At 49.0% G+C, this 22,406-nt stretch overlaps 3 protein-coding genes across 11 annotated transcripts in view; 2 read left to right on the top strand and 1 right to left on the bottom strand.

Annotated features, from left to right (window-relative positions):
- The window catches only part of STAG3 (STAG3 cohesin complex component), a 27,360-nt gene extending 17,716 nt beyond the window's left edge, over nucleotides 1-9,644 (bottom strand). For 2 of the 8 annotated variants that reach the window (XM_037011794.2, XM_037011801.2), the window contains exons 1-6: nucleotides 8,139-9,280; nucleotides 7,151-7,253; nucleotides 6,641-6,757; nucleotides 1,610-1,706; nucleotides 826-902; nucleotides 326-530 (exon numbers count right to left, since the gene is read on the bottom strand). In XM_037011794.2, the coding sequence (XP_036867689.1) occupies nucleotides 326-530; nucleotides 826-902; nucleotides 1,610-1,706; nucleotides 6,641-6,757; nucleotides 7,151-7,253; nucleotides 8,139-8,428 (889 nt within the window). In that variant the 5' untranslated portion in view covers nucleotides 8,429-9,280. Of the gene's footprint in view, nucleotides 1-325; nucleotides 531-825; nucleotides 903-1,609; nucleotides 1,707-6,640; nucleotides 6,758-7,150; nucleotides 7,254-8,138; nucleotides 9,283-9,559 lie in introns of those variants that run through there. The other 6 variants (XM_073215112.1, XM_037011798.2, XM_037011797.2 and 3 more) reach the window with 6 other exon arrangements.
- GPC2 (glypican 2) lies at nucleotides 9,609-16,003 on the top strand. The gene is made up of 10 exons (XM_037011804.2): nucleotides 9,609-9,955; nucleotides 10,600-10,758; nucleotides 11,107-11,429; nucleotides 12,225-12,305; nucleotides 13,039-13,201; nucleotides 13,409-13,539; nucleotides 13,772-13,921; nucleotides 14,004-14,143; nucleotides 14,237-14,412; nucleotides 15,141-16,003. The coding sequence occupies exons 1-10, from the start codon at nucleotides 9,793-9,795 to the stop codon at nucleotides 15,386-15,388; spliced, it is 1,734 nt and encodes a 577-aa protein (XP_036867699.1). The 5' UTR covers nucleotides 9,609-9,792; the 3' UTR covers nucleotides 15,389-16,003.
- On the top strand, nucleotides 15,077-22,258 carry GAL3ST4 (galactose-3-O-sulfotransferase 4). 2 transcript variants are annotated; one of them, XM_073215114.1, is made up of 4 exons: nucleotides 15,077-15,265; nucleotides 17,827-18,138; nucleotides 18,317-18,620; nucleotides 20,828-22,258. In XM_073215114.1, the coding sequence occupies exons 2-4, from the start codon at nucleotides 18,014-18,016 to the stop codon at nucleotides 21,839-21,841; spliced, it is 1,443 nt and encodes a 480-aa protein (XP_073071215.1). In that variant the 5' UTR covers nucleotides 15,077-15,265; nucleotides 17,827-18,013; the 3' UTR covers nucleotides 21,842-22,258. The 2 variants fall into 2 exon arrangements, with proteins under 2 accessions (XP_073071215.1, XP_073071214.1); XM_073215113.1 differs by lacking the exon at nucleotides 15,077-15,265 and adding an exon at nucleotides 16,561-16,690.
- Nucleotides 22,259-22,406: the final 148 nt, after the last annotated feature.

Below are 22,406 nucleotides of genomic sequence, written 5' to 3'. Positions count from 1 at the left end.
AGACTGACTGTTCTGGAGTGGACTTTTTTCCTCCCTAACTCTTTTGGGCTTCTTGTAATCCTCAGCATATTCCCAGTGCTGAGCTATGAGAAACATGCTAAGGCTGGAAACTGTCACTGTAATCCACCCATTTACAATTCCACTAGTGAGAAACTGGACCAAGGCTCAGGATAAAAGCAGCATGGCCTTGAAGTAAAGAGCTAAGATGCAGGTAGGAAAGAAGATCCAGGACTGGAGAACAGAGGAAAGTCCTACCAAATCCCAGAAGATCTATAAAATTTATAAAAATGAGTATTTTTATACATTTGTAAAAACTAGTGCTCACCGGCCAGTGTGCTAGTGTGACGGAAGGCACGGACTTGGGAGTCTGAAAGGCCAGTGAGCAGGGAGATGAGCTTGTCCATAGGGAAGCCATCATAGAGGAGGCTGTACTGGCACTGATAGACCAATGTCTTCACAAACTCACAGAAGCTGCTCTGGAACTTCTTCCAGGAAGGACCTGGAGCTGTCAAGGGATAGTCTCCTGAGTCCTAGGGGTTTGTGAAAAGGATGGGGAAAGTTATCACCAGGTCTATGAAGCCACAAGGACTTTGGACATCAAAACCCAATAGTAGAGTAAAAATGTACCTCTGTTATCCCTCAATTTCCTGCTATTTTTAACTCTACAGGCATATTCAGATAATATCTATGGGTCCCATTTGCCTCCAGGAGACTGAACTCCTCCTTCCAAAAGCTACCCTATTTCCCAGATTTAGAAAAAATGGGATAATGGGCCTTGTATTTTGAAATAAGAGTGGCAAGAAGATCCTGATTGTCTTTCTGCACCTCATTAAACTGTTCTGTTAGGTGCTGGATGATCTCAGAGTTGGACATCTTCTTGAACATCTCGCGGGTCACAGTGCCTGAAGAATGGAGAAGATGAGGTACTTAAAAGGAACATAACACGACACTATGACCATTTACACATACATCTAAAGGCAAGGTAGGGAATATACTGAAATATCCCAGAGACCTGAATCCTTGTCATAAATCTGCCGCCATCTAACTTGTATATCTGTTGTTAGGCAACCTCTCTAGAAAATCCAAAGTAATCAATCAGTAGAAAACAATGGTGGAAAAAAATCCAAACCAAAAAACAAAGCAATAAAACTATACTGATTGTAGATTCTTATAATACCACCTGCCTGAGACTATCTTGCCCCAATAAATTAGGTCATACATAGCCTCTGGGATATGGGCACCCACAGTTTCAGTGGAGAAATATAGGATGAGGTGACTAATAAGGAATAAGAAGATAAAAGATGATTCTATCTAGAGGAAGGAAGGCTAAGGCATCTGATGGTCATTTTCAAATATGTGAGTATCACTTTTATCACAGTAGCATGATTAATTATTTTTCCACAAAGGGTCCTGTCTCCAAACCATGTAATTCCCCCCAGATCACTTACCTATTTACCAATAAACAATGTAGTTACATACATGAAAATTTCTTTATGCTTTACCTTCTCCTTTTACTTGGGAAACACCAAATCCCATTCATTTCAATGGAGGAGACGTTTCGTAACATAGGTGCAAAAGGCTAAGCACTAGAAAGGGATAGTTTACTCACCTTTACATCCACAAGATTGGATGAAAAAGTTAATGAGCTCCAGGAATCCTGCATCCTGGTCTTGCTTGTAGCTATCCAGCCACTCATCCACCAAAGACTAGGAAAACAATGTGGATGATTTCTATTTCTGGCAATGGGACTAGAAATCCTGTATGATCTTCTCAATTGAAGCATCTAAACTTCTGAAACATCTTTTAAAATGTATCACTGAACTGGAATTAAAGGTAGGATTCTATATAGCTCAAAAACAAAGTGAAGGTAACAGTCCTGGGACATAGCAAGTTGATTTTTGCACTAAGGGGTCTGTTAAACTCTGGGAACCCTGACCTCCTGTCCAGATGGCTACATGAAATGCAGAACATAGGAGATAGACCCTAATGGCTTTCCAAGAAGACTAGTCCAAAAGAAGGTCCTGCATAAAGTTGATTCCTAAAAAAAAATCTCATTCTCCTGAAAGCAAAAATGAGAAATAAATCTACAGGTCAGAAGGGGAAGCCAGAAAACTAGCTTATTATGACCTTACTAGGCAGCTGAGAAAAAAAAACTCACCCTTGAGACTTAACCATAAGCCAGCTAGCTCTCAGGTCTGGATTTGCAGTCCAGATCCTCAATACCTACAGGTCAGAATAACGTTAATCAGGGAATTTAATTAAAAGTGATTCTAGAGTGTTTCTAGTTAACTGCCAGAAGCAAATGCAGGTTCCTCTCTTAGAAACCCACCTTCAACCCAGACCCCAAAGAATTTCAACATACAGAGCTTCATGGAAAATCAGCAGCTCACAGTAAAACCTAGTAAAGAAATAAGCCCCTGAAAGGAAGACTCAGCAGGAAAAAACAGAATTCTATTCACAGACTTAAGACACTGACATTATCACAGATTATAAAATTATTATGCTATGACTAAGGAAATAAAAGCTTGGAAGCAGAAGCAAAGAATAATATCTAAAAAGGCCAAACACAACTTGTAGAAGTGAAAATAACTAAAATTTAAAACTTCAGTGAATGGATTAAAAGCAGATTGGACACAGGAACAACAAATGCTGGCAAGGATGCAGAGAAAGGGGAATGTAAAACAGTTCAAGCACTGTGGAAAGCAGTATGGAGGTTCCTAAAAAAAAACTCAAAATAGAAATACCATTTGACCCAGGGATTCCACTCCTAGGAATTTACCCTAAGAATGCAGCATCCCAGTTTGAAAAAGACATATGCACCCCTATTTTTATTGCAGCACTATTTACAATAGCCAAGAAATGGAAGCAACTTAAGTGTCCATCAGTAGATGAATGGATAAAGAAGATGTGGTACATATACACAATGGAATATTATTCAGCCATAAGAAGAAAACAAATCCTATCATTTGCAACAACATGGATGGAGCTAAAGAGTATTATGCTCAGTGAAATAAGCCAGGCAGAACTAAGAACAACAAATGCTGGTGAGGATGCGGAGAAAGGGGAACCCTCCTACACTGCTGGTGGGAATGTACGCTAGTTCAACCATTGTGGAAAGCAATATGGAGGTTCCTTAAAAAACTAAAAATAGAAATACCATTTGACCCCAGAATCCCATTCCTTGGAATTTACCCAAAGAATACAACTTCTCAGATTCAAAAAGACATATGCACCCCTATGTTTATTGCAGCACTTTTTACAATAGCCAAGAAATGGAAGCAACCTAAGTGTCCATCAGTAGATGAATGGATAAAGAAGATGTGGTACATATACACAATGGAATACTATTCAGCCATAAAAAAGAAAGAAATCCTACCATTTGCAACAACATGGATGGAGCTGGAGGACATTATGCTTAGTGAAATAAGCCATGTGGAGAAAGACAAATGCCAAATGATTTCCCTCATTTGTGGAGTATAACAATGAAGCAAAACTGAAGGAACAAAATGGCAGCAGACTCAGAGACTCCAAGAATGAACTAGTGGTTACCATAGGGGAGGGGTGTGGGAGGGTAGGTGGGGAGGGAGGAAGAAGGGAATTGAGAGATATTATGTTTAGTACACATGGTGTGGGGGATCATGGGGAGAACAGTGTAGCACAGAGAAGGCACATAGTGGATCTGTTGCATCTTACTACACTGACGGACAGTGACTGCATTGGGGGTATGGGTGGGGACTTGATAATATGAGTATATGTAGTAACCACGTTGTTTTTTCATATGAAACCTTCATAAGAGTGTATATCAATCATACCTTAATAAAAAATTAAAAAAAAAAAAAAGAAAGAAGCCAGGCAGAGAAAGACAAGTACTAAATGATTTCAGTCATACATGGAGCGTAAGAACAAAGCAAAAACTGAAGGAACAAAACAACAACAGACTCACAGAACCCAAGAATGGACTAACCGTTGCCAAAGGGAAAGGGACTGGGGAGGGTGGGTGGGGAAGGAGGGAGAAGAGGAATAAGGGGCATTACAATTAGCACACATAATGTGGGGGGGTCAAGGGGAAGGCAGTATAGCACAGAAAAGACAAGCAGTGACTCTATAGTATCCTACTATGCTGATGGACAATGACTGTAATGGGGTATGTGATGGGGACTTGATAATGGGGGGAATCTAGTAATCACAATGTTGCTCATGTGATTCTATATTAATGATACCAAAAAAAAGGCACATTGGACACAGAATAGAAGATGAATGAACTGGAAGATTAAATCACAAAAATTATTCAAAATGTAGCTTAGTAAGACTAGCAGAAATAGTGAAGAGGTATAAGAAACATGGAGAACAGAATGAGAAGTTCTAATGATATCTTAATGGAATTCCAGAAGAAGACAGAATAAGGAAGAGAGAATATTTGAAAAGAATTTTCTGTAGTTGTTGAAAGATACCAATTCTCAGAGCCTGGAAGCTAATGGATCTCAAGCATGACAAATTGAAAAGGGTATTTATACATATAAACATCCTATAAAAACATCAGAACAAAAAAGCAAAATGGATCTTGGAAAATGTAATAGCAAAAGAGATCTTTAACAATGGATTTGCATTTAATACTTACAAAATATTTATAAATTACATCTGCACAAATAATTAGCTCTTAGCCATATGTGGCTACTAATACTAAATCAGATAAAAATTAAGAATCTAGCTCTTCAGTCACACCAGCCACATTTCAAGTGCTTAGTAGCCACACGTGGCTAGTGGATACTACACTAGACAATATGATATCATTCCCATTGTTACAAATTGTTGTATTAGACAGTGCTAATGTAGACTGATAGCTGACTTTCAGCAGCAATAAGGGAGTTAGAAGGCAGTGGCATAATCTCTTAAATGTGTTGAGAACTATCATCTTAGAATTCTATAGGCAGAAAATAACCTTTCAAGAACAAGGGCAAAATACATTTTATACAAGCAAAAAATGAATTTGTTAACAAACTCTATCTAAGGGAAATTTTAAAGGATAAAGTCTGGGCAGCAAGAGAATGATTCTGTATGTAAGATTTGAGAGAAATGACGAACAAAGAAAATAAATGTACATAAGTACTATATGTAAACATATAAAACAGTAATGTCTGCTGTGTTGGGAAAGGGGGAATGGACAGAAGTGAAACACTATAACAACATGTAAGTTGGAACGGGCAAATGGATTTAAGTGTGCTTAGGTCATTACAGAAGACAAATCCAAAATCAATCAAGGAAAAAGGAAAAAGAAACAGAAAATGCATGATAAAGTGAAAGCTCATAAAGTGGTAGAAATAAATTAATCAGTAGAGACAATACATGTAAATGAATTAAATTCCTTGTAAGGAGATTGGCAAAATGGATTAAAGAACATAATCTAGATTCACGTTGTATGCAGGAGACAGACTCCAAACATACATAGAAAGACAGATAGGAAGATACTAGGCAAATATTAACCAAAAATAAAGCTAGTGTATACATATTAATATATAACAAAACAATTTTTGTCTTAAAGTATAAAAAAGTGTCACTATATAACAATAAAAAGTTTTATATACCAGGAAACAAAGCCTCAAAATATCTAGCAGAGAGGGGCATGAAAATGAAAGGAATAACTGATAAAAGTCACCCTTGTTTTAACATACCTTTTTCTGTAATTGTTATACCAGACCAGAAAAAAAGAAAGAAACCCAGTAGAAATATCAATATCACATTTAACAATTTGATGTCACCCAAGAGAACATTGTAGCCAACAACTAGAGAACACACGTCTTCTTCAAGCTCATGCAAAATAGTTTTAGAAATGGACTAAATACTAGGTCATAAAGCAGGTCCTTTTAAATTTCAAAGACCACATATTCTGAACACAATTCAATGAAGTCAAGTAACAAAAATATAAACAGAAAAACTCCATGCTTGAAATTTTGAAACTTTTCTAAAAATTTTAAGAATCAACTTTACATACCTACATGGCTGAATCTCAAACAACTAAAATAATTAAGTCACAGAATGCTATATGAAGAATGATTCATTTTTAAGTTAAGAACACATTCCTTAGTGATAAACTATAATAATATAGAAAATTTGCTCTAGTGGTTACCTCTTAGTGGATGGTGTGGGCAGAGGTGGAGAGAAGCTATACTACAGCACTATTAATGTTTCATTTCTTGAGTTGACCCTAGAGATGTGGGTGATCATTTAAAAGAATTTTTAACTACATGTAAGCCTTACACAATTTTAGGTTATAACACAATTACAATAAAATTACAGGAAAACAATGGAGGGAAAAAAGAATATTGTTCAAAGTGGAGCTAATAAGTGATGGGGTGAAGAAGATGCCACCCATATTTCCAAGCTTATTCTCTTGATTACCCAATGTCCCTCCCTTGCCTCCTCCATCAGTCACTACAGGCAAAATCGATCCCACTCTGTGATACTTCTAGGAAACTCATGCACAGCCTCCCTTCTAACACTCCAAGTCACTCTATAGTTTTATCTGTCCTTTCTGATATAGGCTATGTTCTCTAAAATATCTACATTAAATCAAGTTTGTAGACAATGGTCCTATAAAAGTTATGATGGTATCAAGAAACAGAAGTGAGACAATCTATTTTACCTGCATGTCACTTTTGGCAGCTTTCACAGCATCAAAGAGATAACTGGCTGGTGGCTTGGACTCTTTCTGGCTATGCCCACGTACCATTTGGGACCCCTTTTTTGGCTGTTTTGCCACCTAGGAAGTATAAAGAGATCAGGAATGTTTTTAAAAAGTGAAGTAACATTAACACTTGGTGTCATTATTGCACAGGTAGACTTAAGCTGCCAATTCCACAGCAGTTTGAGTTACTGACTCAGATCTGAAATAGCTGATTTTTATATTGTGAACTTGATTATTTATAACTTTATCTCTTTTTAAAAAGTCCCCAAGCCCCATTTCTGTTCCTCTATACCCTAACACCTTCTTCTTTCATTCTTATCTCTTTAAAATTTACCTTTTTCCTACTCTGTCCCTTGACACTCCTTAAGTCTTATCCTTTCATCAAATATATTTCCTGAGCCTCTTGTGGGCTTTCTTTTGTCACTTCCCAGACCAGATTCAAAAACAAAACAACACTGACTGACTCACTGGGGTTGTTTTGAGTGGTCGTTTTGCAGCTCTCTTCTTCACATTGCGTCTCAAGCTGTCTTCAAAGTCACTGCCTTCATCGGCTGACAAAGAATCACTATTCCTAGGAGGGAGTACGGGTCTCTTTAGATACAACACCCAGTCCCTCCAGGTGAAAGGGTAAATGAATTACAGTTTCTGTCTCTAACTATACCTCCTCTCCCTGAGAAAAATATATTCAGATTTCCTTCAAGAAGAGATGAGTTTACTGTTACCTGGAAGTAGGGACAGTATTAAAGGAAAACTTTCACTTGAATAAAGCAATGAAGGTGAAGAATGAGGAACTGAGGTGGGTGAAGGACAATCCCTTCCTAATCTCTCTGAATAAGATGATCAAATGATACTTCAGCAGGCAGAGGGAAAAAAATCAGTGTGGTTCAGGAAGTCATATACTACTTATACATACACTGGAGAAAACAGGAATGACTCAGAGGAGGCCAATTAAAATAACCAGGGGACAAATCAGATCTTGTATGATATTATTTTTCCCTGAAAAGATTTTTAGAAAGATATGCTATTACAACCTTCACAGAACAAGCTCGTAAATGGTAATAGGTAAGGATAGACATACCTGTTTATGAAGTCCCCAAATAAAGGCTCTACAGGACACCAACTAAAAAATGTATACCATTCTCAGGTTACAAATAAACAACTCTTTACTTCCCCTTCCCCATCTTCCACCAGAGGTCGTATACGCCCAACATAGAAATGTGTTCAAGAAAGGTATGGACAAGCTGGATGATGAATTTAGAACAGGATGTATTATTCTTGATGCCTACAACATGTAGAGCAGCCAAGAAACAGCCAGTGTAGGTGGAGGGGGTCACTGTTCTGATCCAGGACAGCATCTCGTTTCCACGAGGTCACTTGCAGGGGGAGGGCAAAGCTGCCCCTGCCTGCTGCAGGAGAAGGCCAGACAAGGTAACAATCTCTCCCCAACTCCACTCACCCCTCTGAAGCCTGGTCCGAGTTCCTGTCGTCACAGGGCACATTGACAGATGAACTAGAAGATGCAGACAAGCCCCTCTGCCCACCTCCTATTTCTCTCTGCAGTGGGGAGGACACGCTGCTTGGGGACGAGGAGCTATGCAGCCGGGAGGAGGACCGGAGGGTAAGCATAGTGGTCCAGCTAGGGGAAGACAAGAGAGGCAAAGGCTCCTGCCCCACCACTTCTCCATCCCCAGCCATGACCATCCCCCTTCCTTCCAAGCGAACTGCTCTGGAATTCCGGGTGGGCATGAAAAACTTTTGACCTAAGGCAACTTTAATCCTAAGGGGATTAAAGACCTACCACCCAGACACCCACAATGGGTTTGGAGTTGCTCCCCAAGCACAGAGCAAGGCACACACCAGGGCCCCTAAACAGATCCCGCTCCCGAGGCTTCGGAAACGTCAATTGCCTGGTGCAAGGGAACCAGCTCAAACAGAAAAAAATGAACAAGCAAAACTCCAAAGCACCCAGGCTTTCACTCCTAGAAAGTTGGACCCTGATTCCACATGGAATGGCTGAGAGGTGCCATTAGAACAGGGCCGGTAATGCTGTTGGAGTGAGAAAAGCTGGCGTTCTCTCCTCTTCCTGAGCCTGGTTTCTCTGACCCTGCGGTAAGTGTGCTGTGAAGCCTTCTAAAACGCTCGTTAGATCGGCTCTGGGGCCGGGTTTCTTGGCCTCGGTGGAGCAGGCCACTGAGGCCTGCGTCCCTCTCAGGGCCGGGAACTCCCGGAAGGAGGCGCGTCGTATTCTTGGGTCAAAGAGGAGCCTCACTGTCTGAACCCGGAACGGGGACTTGTGGCCGAGCAGGGTTGAGGAAAGGTCGCGGCCTCGGGACCCACAGGTTTCTGCAGTCACACCACCTCCAGCACAGACGCCCGCCGCTTCCCTTCCGGTGGCGGAAGAATCCAGAAAAACGCGGGAAGAAGTGAGGCGGCCGTGCGCAGGCGCGAGTTTAAGGACTAGTCTCAGGGCTGGTAATTGTCGCGAGGTTTGAGCCTGTGCATACTTGTGCCTCACCACGTTCCAGTCACACCGCTCCAGCAGCCTCGTGCGGCCTTGAGCTCTGCCGTCACGTGGGTTTGGGCGCGCGGGCCGCCCACTTAGCCCTACTCCACCCGGTTCCGCCCCTCGGCCCCCAATCCGTTGGCGGGGCTTCGTACTAGACTACTTGCAGCTCCTTCAATCTGGCTTCTCAACTGCCATTGGCTGGGTTCTACACGGGCTCCGTCTTTCGAACCGGATAGCCACGCCCCCCAAAAAGGCCACGCCCCTCCCCACCAACCTCCTTAGTTCTACTGAGTCCCGCCCCCCCTGCCGAGCTTCCCCACGACATTGGCTTAATTTCTCCCTCGACCCCGCCCCTGAGGCCGACTCCTTACCGTCACTGGCAGGACCCGGTCTCGGACCCCGCCCCCTGATCGGCTCCCCGCTCCCATTGTCTCCGCAGATGTCGCCTGGTCTGGCTGTGGTGCTCTCGGTGTTCAGTTTTCGGAGGTTGCGCTCTTTCTCTGGACGGCGGAGCTGTTCCGCGGCAGGGAAGCAGCTTCCGAAGTTTGGGCGGCTCTTCTTTCCTCTGTAGGACCCTCTTTGCTGAACCAGGGCGGCTGCAGCTATGTCCGCGCTGAGATCTCTTCTGCTTCTGCTTCCGCTGTGTCCCGGTCCTGGTTCTGGACCCGGGAGCGAGGCAAAGGTCACCCGGAGTTGCACTGAGACCCGGCAGGTGCTGGGAGCCCGGGGATATAGCTTAAGCCTACTCCCTCCCGCCGTGATCTCAGGTGAGGAGAAAGAGGAAGACTAGAGAATTGGGGGCGAGGGAGGGGCGGGATGGATCCTCAACTCACAGTAACTCTCTTCCCCTTTCAAAGTGACCATTATAATAACCTTTTCATCCCATGTCCTTCTCCTGAACTTCCTTACCAAGATCACAGTAACCTTCCTAGGAGTCCACATCACAGCTCCCTCACTCCACTCCTACCTCAGGACTCCCTTTTCAGTAACAAGAGCCCTTCTCTGCTTTCTTCACAGCCCAATTTGCTCCCGTCGCTATTTCTAAGAGCCCCTTCCATGATAATACTTTCTTGCTTACGAAGTAACTCCACCCCTCCAAACCCCATTCTTTTCATAGAAGCTGTCCTGTAGTCCTTCGAGGCCCAGAGTGTGCGACGTTGGGGAGGTCACCTGGAGACTTTCTGATCCCTAATTTGGCCCATCACTGTTTGATCCCATGGCTAATGGCAATGGACTTGGGATGGGCGAGGGACAGTAAGGTGCGGGTAGGGTCAGGTGGGGATGAGAGGGCAGACAATGGAAAAGAGACCTGACAGAGGTGGAAGAGAAAGGCTAGCTCCCAAAGATCAGCAGGAGAAAGAAGGATTTCATGATATACTTCCCTTCATTCCTCCTCGTCTCTTCTGTCCAGGTGAGCACCTCCGGATCTGCCCCCAGGAATACACCTGCTGTTCCAGTGAGATAGAGCAGAGGCTGACCTGGGAGACTGAGTCCATCTTCCGAAGCTTGGTAGAGGAGAGTGGCTCCTTTCTGGTTCACACACTGGATGTCCGACACAGAAAATTTGATGGTGAGGACTTGGGGTCCCCAAACCTGGCCTCTCCTTTCTGTGCTCATGACCCCAGGAAGCATCCTGTCCCCATTCCCTGTTCCATCCCTAAGGCGCCCCAGCCCTGGCTTAGCCCCCACCCCATCCCAGGCTCTCTCCAGGGTCCTGTGCCCTCCCCCTCCACCCCCCACCAGTTCCAGTCTGCCCAGGGCTCTGAGAGTTGCTCAATTTCTAACTCACCTATCTTTTCTCTCCCCATCCCTATCTCTTTCTGCCTTTGTCCTTTCACTTCCCATCCTTCTCTGGCCTAATCCCCACCTACCCCACACCACCACCCCACAACCATCCCTTTCTCTGGATTTGCCACAGAGGTTTTTCGAGAAGTGCTCTCGTCTACTGAGCACTCCCTGACCCTGCTCTTCCACCGTTCCTATGGCCGCTTATATGCCCAGCACACCCCCATATTCAGTGCCCTGTTCTCCCAGCTGCGGGACTACTATGAGAGTTCCGGTGAGGGGTTAGATGATGCCTTGATGGATTTCTGGGCCCAGCTCCTGGAGAGAACATTTCCCCTGCTGCACCCACAGTACATCTTCTCTCCCGACTACCTGTTCTGCCTTACACGTCTCTCCTCCTCTGCTGGTGACTCTCTGAAGCCTTTTGGGGACTCACCTCGCCGTCTCCACCTGCAGGTGAGGGACCCCAAGGCCTGAGCTTCAGCCGCCTCTGACCTGATGACCTCTGAACTGTGCACCACTCACCTCCAATCCAGTGACACCTCCTCCATGCCCCAGTCACCCCTCACTGGTGATTCCCCCTATCCTGGATGGTAGTCATCTCTGACCTGGTGACCCCTGTCTACAGCCCCGGTCACCTCTGCCTGACCCAGTACTCCTTGGTCTCCTTTAATTGGACATTCTGTGCCCTAGTTTCATGCACTGAAACTAGTTTTAAATCTCTGACCCACTCACCTGCTCTTGGCCCCCAGCCACCTTTCTGCCACCTCCTCCCAAGTCCTAATATCTTGACTTCCTTTGGTTAAATTCAATGTGAGTTAGGCACTTAATAGTTGAGAAGGATTTTCATTTATGTTATTTCCTTTACTATCATCATCACTCTACCAGGTAGGTAGTAGTGTCCCTATTTTACATATGAGAAAACTGAGATTCCCAGAGGCTAAGATCTCACAGCCAGTAAATGGTAGAGCTGTGTGTCACACCCAGGTCTTTTGGCTTAAAGTTCATTGTTTGTTCTGATACACAGTTCTTCCATTGCTTCCCAAGCTCAGTTTCCCCTGATCCTTCTAGACTGCAATTCCTTTGAGCCTCTTGAACCCTCCTCCCTGTACCACTTGATACTCTAACTACCCCAATATAACCCCACAAACCTAACCACTACTGCTTGTCATCTTGGTGCAATCTCTTGGCTCCAGTCTTGATTGAACCTCAACTGACCCTGTGGTTTTTCTCACCTTTCCCTTCCTCCAGATAATTCGAGCCATGGTCGCTGCCCGGGCTTTTATTCTGGGCCTGGAGACTGGAAGAGATGTGGTCAGTGAGACCCTTAAGGTTAGAGGGGTCTGGGTTTGGGCAGGGTGGTAGGATGGAGAGGCAGAAATAGGAGAGGCCCCAGGAGGAAGAGTCAGGAGCCATCTGGCAGGAGAGTCTGGGGGCCTTCCCATATCAGCCTCCATGCCATGGCACCCCATGGTGAATTAGGAAGGAGGGGAGTGTAGGGAAGTCTCCCTTGTGTTATGATCCATGAGCTTCTCCTACCTCTGACCCACTGACCCTCTCCTGCCCTCTGACTACTCATCTCCCCAAACCCCCCCGCCAGCCTCTGGGGGCCTGCGCATCTCCATAGCAGCCCAAGATTGTAGTACCTGCGCCCCCTAGTTTCCTCCAGGACCCCTCAGTGGCCACTCAATAACAGATTCCTGGCTTAGCCTTCAAGGCCCTGACCTCTCACCTTGCATCCTGTCTCCTCTGTCCCTAACCATGATGGCCTCACTCTTGTCCTTGAACCTTTTGTCAGACCCCACTCTGCCTCTCTAATATATCCCTTCCAAGAAGCAGTGTCTGCAGCCTGGTCCCTATCAACCCCCTTTCTCAGGTGTGGCATTCTTGAGGTCTCCCCTGCTGCCACATAGTTCACCAACGCTGGATATTCACATCCGGCTCTCCATATAGAGGCTAAGGGAGGTGGAGAGGGATATTTGATTACCTTCTGTGCCCAGCACCAAGCTTGGCTGAGAGCAGCCACTGTGTTTGTGGATGACTGAGCTCTGTTCTCTACCCACAGGTGCCAATGAATGAAGCCTGCAGGCGGGCTGTAATGCGGCTGACTGGCTGCCCACTTTGTCGGGGGGTCCCCTCACTGCCACCTTGCCGGGGCTTCTGCCTCAACGTGGCCTATGGCTGTCTCAGCCCCCAGGGACTGGATCCTGACTGGGGAGCCTATCTGGGTGAGGGGATTCAGGAAAGCCTGGGAAGACTGTCAGTTTTGGAGGTGGGTGGGCGGGGGAGGGACTTTTAAGCCATATTGAGGAGGCCTCTTTTCAAGTGAGTTTCCCCCATCCAACACTTGCTGCTTCCCTCCAGAGTTTGTGGGAACATGCTAGTTCAGTGTCTCTTTGGCTGTCCCCTCATTTTGCCTCTACTCCTCCTTCAAGACAGTCTCCTGTTCCTGGCTGAGAAGGTCCAGGGCCCCTTCTCCTTTGAGGGGGCAGCCCAGTCTATTGCAGTGAAGATCTCCGAGGGCTTGATGTTTCTGCAGGAAAACAGTGTGACCCTGTCAGCCCAGGTACAGGGGCATGAGCAGGCTGGGGGTGTCAGCCTGGGGGTGGGAGAGACAGTAGGGGGTGTCAGCTCGAGGACAGGAAAGAGAAGGGTGGAGGTGAGGGCCTTGAGTTGGGGGACAGCGTGGGTGTCAGGAGACAGTGCAGGATATCTGGGGAGATTGGGGCACTGGAGCAGGGACATGTGTGGGTTTCACTGCAGCGTGACCCATATGGGTTCTCTTCCCCGTGTGGCAGGTGTTTCACCAATGTGGGACCCCTCCCCATGCACCGGCGCGCACCCGCCGAGCCCCAGCGCCGCGGGAAGAGGTGGGCCGGCTTTGGGCGGCGGCGGCGGCGTTGGAGGAACAACCCACGACGGCGGCGGGCACTAGCCTGCCTCGCCTAGTGAGTGGGACGGCGCGGGCGGGCGGCCTGGCGGGTGGCCGGTGGGGCGCGCTCCAGCTGCCGCCGCTCTCTGCCCGCCCAGGTGTGGGAGCTCCGCGAGCGACTGGGCCGCGTGAGGGGCTTCTGGGCTGGACTGCCCCTGACGGTGTGTGGAGACCCCCGCATGGCGGCGGACATCTCGCAGGAGGCGGCGCCCTGCTGGACGGGAGCTGGGCGGGGCCGGTGAGACCTGGGCGGTGGCTGCAGCGGGTGAGCCAACTCCGGGGTCGGGTCGGGCCGGGCCCGGCGGAAGCTTCGGGGCTACTCTGCTCACAGGTACGTGTCGCCAGTGGTCGGGGGCTCCCTGCCAGAGCAGCTCAACAACCCAGAGCTGGATGTGGAAACTTCGAGCCCCGACGTCCAGACGCGGAGGCGGCGGCTGCAGCTTCGGACGGCCACAATCAGGATGCGGGCTGCCGCCCTGGGTCACGACCTGGAACTGGAGGACTCGGGTGAGCCCAGGGCGCCCCGGGCCTCGCCCTCCAGGCCTCCGGAAAGCCAGCCTGGGCCCCGCCCACTGCCCTCAACCCCACCCCTCGCATCTGGCTCAGCTGTCATTCATTCATTCACTCGTTCGTTTAAGGCGCGTTTACTGAACACTTGCCTCAAAGGTGAGGGGAGGAAGGCCGGTGAGGGTCCCTCCTTTCATTCCTGGCCCAATGGGGGAGACACCGAAACATCTTAACAGAAAGCTTCTCAGGAGCGACGTGCTATGGGTTGGGGAGGGCAGGCAGCCTGGAGGAGTTGGAGAAGTGGGTGGGGAAGCTGTTGGGCTGGCTCCCCAAGTCAGTTTGCCAGAGAAGCAAGGCACTGACTTTCATTTTTCTATTGCACTTGTCTCTCCTGTCTTTCCTACCCTACCCCACCCGACTTCACCCCACCCCACCCCATTCGCATCTGCTCGTTGCTTCTGTGTAAGTCTTCTTTCTCTGTCTTCCCTGTTTATCCTCTCTCCTCATCTGTCCGTCTCCCTCTTTTCTGTCTCTGTCTCCTGTCTCTTCATCTCATTCTCTAATTCTGTGTCTTATCCCTCTCTTTTCCTGCCTGTCACTTTCTCCCTCCCAATTTCCATCTCTGTGTCTCTCCTGCCTTCCTTTTTCTTTGTTTTTAATTCGAGTTCTCTTCCTGTTTGTGTGTGTATCTTACTCAACCTTATCTCTGACCCGCTCCCTTTTTACAGATGAGGATGCCAGTGGTTCTGGAGGGGGCCAGCATTATGCGGATGACTGGATGGCCAGGGCAGGAGCTGTGGCACCGCCAGTTAGGCTTCCTCGCCCTCCTCGAAGGGATGGCACTGGGGGCAAAGTAGGTGTCCTTGTCCACCACAACAGGGGCAGGGGCAGCTCTGGGGGTTCATCTCTCTGTTTTCACACCCAGCCCGTCCTCATTCTCATCCTCTCAGTCCTGGCTCTGCTTGGACCTCGATAACATGGGAGGGGTGCCCTAGCATCAGAAGGGTTCACGGCCTTTCCCCTCCTCCCTTGACAGCTGGGTTTGGGGAGGAGTTGAAGGGGGCTGCAGAGAGGGTAGAGAGGGGACTTTTTGGGTGAATGGCTGGGGCCCCAAATTCAGGAGATTTTCATTGGTGGGTTGGGGATGGGGGTGTTCACAATATTTATTTTTTCATTTAGTGTCTTGGGGGAGGGGCTGGGGGTATTTATTTATTTAGCAAGGAGGTATGGTCTCTCCAGCCAAGCCTTTACAGTTGGGCCAGTGATCGGCCCCAACAAGGAGAAAGGGAAGAGTTTTAGTTCCAGTTGGGGATGTGTTTGAAGGAAGCTGGAAGTGGGGAGGGGTGGGGGCACCCAGTCTAAGAACTGGATAAAGCTGGGTGCTAATAGGGTGCAGGACAGGGTTATATGTGAATAGGATGTCAGGATCCATATGGACCTGGGTGCTGTTGAGTTTTCCCATCAGTTTCTTAAAGATAGCAAAAAATAAGTAAATGAATATTATGACCTCTGCTAGCCACATTTTTCACAAGCTTCCTCATTTCATGTTTCAGTATTTGACTCAGTGTTTACAAATAAATGGCTAATTGGACCGTATGTGTGACTTTCTGTACCTTCAGCATCCCCTCCCTGAGCCCTGGCTCCTGGCAGAGGCCCCAGAGCCTCTGTGACCAGCTCCTCTGCCTGCTTCTCTCTTTTGGAACCTGTCTCCTGGGTTGCATTTGGGCAAGTTGTCCACCCTCCCATTCTGAGCACCTTCCTCTGTAAATGGGAGAACTGTCGGGACTGGCATAGTTCTTTGAACACGAGGCATCATTAATATTACCATACCTTGCCTGCATGGTGGGGGCCCCTGTTCTCTGTGTGTCAGCCTCTGGCACCCTTGTCACATCCTTGACAATGTCTGCTTTGAACTCTTGTTTGTTACTTTCTCCTTAACTTTCTTTCTGTCACCTGAATGAATCTTTTGTTCTGCCGAAAGCCCAGAGGAAAAGGTGTAATTGATTCCTAAGTGTAAACGGAGGTAGAAGTGGTGTCTTCCAAGGGCGGGCTGGGTGCCCTGACGGAGAAGGCAAGATGCAAGGAGGAAGAGACCAGAGAGTGATCAAAGCCGAAAGCAGCTGCAGGGACTGGCGGGACAAAGGGAGGGTGGGGGAGGAGCCTGGGCGCTGAGAAAGTTTATGGGGAAAGTTGAGCTGAGCTAGGAGTGGGGCGGTGGCTGCAGCGGGCGGGCGGCAGGGCCAGACTCGGCTTTCCCTGCTGCTGCTCAGGTGACCTGGTGAGTGGCCACGTGAAGCTGAAGCCGCAGCCAGCGGGGGGCTCTAGAACTTATGGGAGGAGGCTTAGGGGGGGTCATAGATCCTCGGAGGGCGCCAACCAAGGGCTGGCGGCAGACTTGAGCAGTCATCAAAGCTGGAGGGAACAGGGCTGGGATCAGGGTAACCAGAGGAGACAGATGGAAGCAATAGAAGAAATCTGGACAGGGGAGGGAGTCCTTCCTGTTGGGGGGCTGGTTCCTGGGAGCTGTTTCGGTGGGGTGATGCCAGGTCTCTAGGTAGCAAGTGTGGGTTCTCTCTGCATGGGGTTACTCCCGCCTTATCCTAGAAGGGTGTTGTCGGAGCTGTGGCCTATGATTGTGGGTTGTAATCTGAAGGGATGAGTCTGGACTCTCAGAGGAAGCAGAGGACCTGGAAAAAACTTGAAACTCAGTGTTTTTGTCTGTCTTTTGATATCTTGTGCAGCAGAGTCTTTCTCCCCCTCCCTCTCATTCTCTCTCTCCAGCCCCACCCTGTCAATCATCTCTGAAGACCCACTGGGGTTGGCAAGTGGGAAGGGGGTGTCAAGGGGTCTGGGCTTCACAAGTAACCCCACGTCCACCCGAGCCCTGCACACACTGGGGGCTGCCCCATGCTGAGAACTCTGTGAGGGAGAAGAGATGCCCAAATTCGGATGAGATGGCTGACTCCTACTCATTACAAAGTTGCTTCTGCAGGCTGACCTCTCTGGGCTCATCAGACTGTGCCCTGTCTGACCTTCATTCCCTCCTTACGGCTGCCCCAGTCAGCTTCAGAATGGGGCCGGCCCTTCATCCCCATCTGTCACAGATGGAAGCGCTCAGGAGGAAGCCTGCGAAGGCCACCTCACTGTCATATGAGCAGACTGGTCGGTTTGTCTCACAGGGTCTCTGTTTCTCCCCACATGTCCCAACCTCTGAGGCCCAGGGAGAAACTAGGTGGGGATTGGGGGAACTGGAGGCTGTCAGGAGAGGAGTAGTTGAGGGGCCACCTGGAAGATGTGGGTGTAGAAAGCACACACCCCTGGCCTCAGGCTCCTACTCCCTGAAAAAGAGACGGCAACAGGAGAGAAGGCTCTACCCTCTCCTTAGACTCCCTTCCCCCCTCATTTCCCTTCTAGACGCTGACCAAAGCAAAATCGGCTAATCCAGGGGGCAGACAAAAGCAGGACTGCGAGCAGGCCTGGGGAATGACCCCCCGATCTCGAACCAGCGCCTTCCGCGGCTGCACGGCTGTCACCAGCTGTCCCTGCCTCTGTGCCTGGCCCGTGCCCTGTCCCTCTCTAGCACTACCCTTCCCTCTGCCACATGGGCCCCCTGTCTCCAACCAGGACCATGTGCCTCCGGGGGCCTCGGAGCCTGGGGGTGGCTCTGGGCATCTTCATGACCATTGGATTTGCCCTCCAGTTCTGGGGGGGGCCCTTCCAGAGGAGGTGAGTTCCCATCTTGCCCTGAGACCCGATAGATGTCCCCCACTTGTTCCTCCCCATCCTACCTAGGGCTGTGACTCTTGGGGACTCAGGAGGCTCTGTGCCTTCTGTCTTTGCTCCACAAGACCCCCACCCACCTGCTGGTGAGGGACAGGACACTTCCTTTCTCATGTCTCCCCAGGGTACCTGGGCTGCAGCTCCAACAGCCCTGGGCCAGGTCCCCGGAACCAGCTGTTCCATCCTGCCAACCCCTTCAGCGACTTGTTTTCCTGAAGACGCATAAATCTGGGAGCAGTTCTGTGCTAAGCCTGCTTCATCGCTATGGGGACCGGCACGGGCTGCGCTTCGCCCTCCCTGTCCGCTACCAGTTTGGCTACCCAAGGCTTTTCCAGGCCTCTCGGGTCAAAGGCTACCGCCCTCAGGATGGAGACACCCAGCCCCCCTTCCACATCCTCTGTCATCACATGAGGTTCAACCTGAAAGAGGTGAGGGGTATGGAGGGCTGGGTGGGGCTGGAGATAGAGGGCCCTAGGTGGGGGCTCCCCAAGATCCCTTCACTCAGAAGGTGGGCATGGGGGCCACAAGGTGAGATTAGTTCCCTGTCTTCAGCTGACCCTTCCCCAGTGGTTTTTGGGAGTCAAAGTCCTGCCTTCCCCACTCGGGAGCTCACTCCAGCTCTCCTCAGTCAGTTTCTCCCATTAGTAACCTGCTCTGAAGACTCCAACCCCCCCCAAACTTTCCCTCCAGATGCCCCTTGCCCTTCCTTGTTGGTCCTTCCACCGACACGACCAGGGCCCAGCACTGCTCAGCACTGCCTTCTGACCTGTCTTCCTCTCCCTTCTTTAATACATCTGCCAGACTTAAGGAGCAGCTAAATGCCAAGCCCTAGCCCAGCCCTGACCACTCCCGTCAGCCTCAGTTCTAAAGACGTGTGCATGCACTTACATGTTCATCTGTACACACACAGGAACCTGAGCGCTCTTGAAGGAAGAGAACAAAGGTGCAAATGAAAACATACAGAGAGGAAACAAAACTTTCACTGAATACTGAGTGTTGGGTACTAATCTTACTATCACCTTGCCAGGAAGGCATTATAAATGTCTCCATTGCAGAGATGAGATCAAGTCTCAGAGAGATCAGGTGACTGGCCTCCATCAACAGATAGCAGCAGAGCTAGGATTTGAACCTGTCTGCTCCAAGAACCCATCTGCTCCAAAGTCAAAGTGCCTTCTGTGGCATGTGTGGGTGAATATATGTGTTTGTATTCGGAACTGTGAGGACAATATTTGTGAAAAGAGATGGGGCTTTCTGAAGAGGTGGGTTTTAAGGGGGGAGTGGACATGACTTACTAAGGAGAGTATCAGGAATTCGTGGAGCAAAACATAGGCAAAGACATGGTTATGGTGGTGCTGGTATGTGTGAGAGAAAGGGGGTAGAGAGGTGTGTGGAGGTGGTAGAACTTGAGTGGGAGCTGCAAGATACTCCTATTGAGGCTGGAGCTGGAGCAAGCAGCTGAGAAGCATGAGAGTGATCTAAGAGGCAGCCAGGGGCCACAGCGAATGAGGCGATGGCAGTGATCTTTGAGGCACATTTCTCCAGGGGTTAGGATGATGACCTTCATCGTCACCACCATTCACTGAGTACCTACCATGTTCCACGCACTTCCACATTCTTCAGTGCAAGTATTAACTGATTTATAGATGGAGGAAAGAATGCTCTGAGAAGTTCAAAGTTACGTAACTGGCATATGGCTGACCTGGGATTTTATTCCAGGTCTACCTGATGCCACAGACTGTTCTTGATACTGTTCTCCTTTGCCTTCAAAAAGATACACAGTTCACAGGCTCTGCCCTGCAGGCATGCCCTAGGAGAACAGATTGGAGGACATCATGTCAGGGAGACAGGTTCAACAATAGAAGCTAGTTCAGAGGGAGAAATCCTTAGGGGTGCCCAGGAGTTGGATCTGCCTACAGTACCATGTTAGGGTATGGCTCAGCCCAAATCCCACCTTTCTTCTTGCTGAGAAGTGGGATCACATGTCCCTGGCCTCAGGGCAGCACCCTACCAAATGGCCACGACCCCAGTGCCCAGTCCAGGGTTATCTTTTGCTCTCCAAGATGCCTCAGAGCCCAGAAGTGTCCTGTCCTTCAGCCATCCTGGACTTGCCCTGCTGACCTGACACCTATATCTGAGCAGCATTATGATTGCCTGCTTCCTCTCTCTTTGCTGCCAGTGACTCCTCCCCACCAACCCCCTTCAAGGAGCTCTGAGGCCAGTTCCTTTCTTGGAGCTGTGACCAAGAGTCTCAGGTAGGCACTTATTAGGTTTTTGTTGGAGAAGTGGACACAGAGTTTGATGCCTAGAGGTTTTACTGACCAAGGCAGATAGAAAGGCCCAAGGAAAGGAATGTTTGCCAAGAGCATTTCATGTTCCAGGTATCTTCAGAGCCTTCATCTCATGTAACCTCCAAAATCAGCTGGGAAGTTATGAGTAACCCCATTTTACAGATAAGCAAATTGAGTGTCACAGACATTGAGTAATTTGCCCAGTATCCATCAGGTAGTGAAGGAGCTGGGGGTTCCCAGCAGAGCTGTTGGAAGGCATGAGGAGGCTGCAGGATCAGCAGGCACTGGGCTTGCTCTTAGTTTCTCTCTGGCCCAGTCCTTTCTCCCTATGTCTGTTTTCTCTGCAGGTACTTCAGGTCATGCCTTCTGACAGCTTCTTCTTTTCCATTGTCCGAGACCCAGCGGCTCTTGCTCGCTCTGCCTTCTCCTACTATAAATCCACCTCATCAGCTTTCCGCAAGGCGCCGTCCTTGGCTGCCTTCCTGGTCAGTCCTCAAGCCTTCTACCGGCCTGGGGCCCGTGGGGACCACTACGCACGCAACTTGTTATGGTTTGACTTTGGCCTCCCCTTACCACCAGAGATGATGACCAAGAGAGGGAATCCTCATCTCCCCCGAGAACCCACCCCCCGACAGCTGCATGTCTTGCCTTCTGGCGCTGACCCTCGAGCCCACACCCTGGAGCCCAGTGCTCTCTTCCATCCTGCTGCCACTGTTGCTGATGGTCACAGCCAGATGTCTAGCCCTGCCTCTTTAAATGTGGGGTCTCCATCCTTCATCCAGTGGAACCTGGCTTGGCTGGACTCTGTTTTTGACCTGGTTTTAGTGGCCGAGTACTTTGACGAGTCATTGGTTCTGCTGGCAGACGCCCTGTGTTGGAGTCTGGATGATGTGGTGGGCTTCATGCACAATGCCCAGGCTGGAGGTGTGCATGGCAGAAGCACTGTCAGTGATGGCGGGCTGACTGCTGAGGACAGGCAGCTCACTGCACGGGCCCGAGCCTGGAACAACCTGGATTGGGCTCTCTATGTTCATTTCAACCACAGTCTGTGGGCACGAATAAAGCAATATGGCCAGAGTCGGCTGGAGAGTGCCGTGGCACAGCTCCGGGCTCGCCGAGAAGCCCTGGCTAAACACTGCCTTGTTGGGGGTGAGGCTTTAGAACCCAAATACATCACTGACCGACAGTTCCGCCCTTTCCAGTTTGGGTCAGGTAAGGTTTTGGGTTATGTACTTCGGAGTGGACTGAGCCTCCAAGACAGGGAGGAGTGTGAGCGCCTGGCTACTCCTGAGCTACAGTACAAGGACAAGTTAGATGCCAAGCAGTTTCCCCCAGCTGTCTCTCTGCCCCTCAAGACTTAAAGGCTTCTCTGCCCCTAGGCATCAGACCACTAAATCTTAGGCTGAGGAGCAGCTAAGCTACACGTGATGAGTATGGGGGCAGCCAGATACACTTCTGCTTCCTTCAGAAAGCATGTCTGCTCCCTAGAGGAATGGACCTTTGCACAGATGCAGGCCCCAAGTCCCCCAGCCACTGCCAAGGAATCCCAGTTGTTCAGCAATTAGCAGCCCCCATTTTGTACCTCCCCCTTTCTAGCCCCAGGCATATCCGATCAGCGTCAAAAGCCCCTAGAGGAGCAAACCATGGTGTAAGCCAGAGAAAGTTTGGGAAATGGTGGATTGGAATAATGTGTCCATTTCTTTCTGAAATATTTGCTACCGGGCTATGCGTTTCACTATAAAATGTTTTTTGAATGAATAAATAATTTGAAACTTCGACCTGCTTTACGAATAGCTGAAAGGTGAGGGGATGGCGCATCTTCCTGGGAGAAGCGGGGCTGGAGGGGGTCTTCTTACTTCTCTAAGAAGTAGTGAAGTGCTATAGTGCCCCCTGAATGCCTCCAGCGGCAGCCAGAAGCCCGACGGA

Source organism: Manis javanica, chromosome 10, assembly GCF_040802235.1.
Source record: "Manis javanica isolate MJ-LG chromosome 10, MJ_LKY, whole genome shotgun sequence".
NCBI classification, from domain to species: Eukaryota; Metazoa; Chordata; class Mammalia; order Pholidota; family Manidae; genus Manis; species Manis javanica.
The sequence above is the reverse complement of the archived record's forward strand: the minus strand, read 5'-3'. Positions and strand labels throughout refer to the sequence as shown.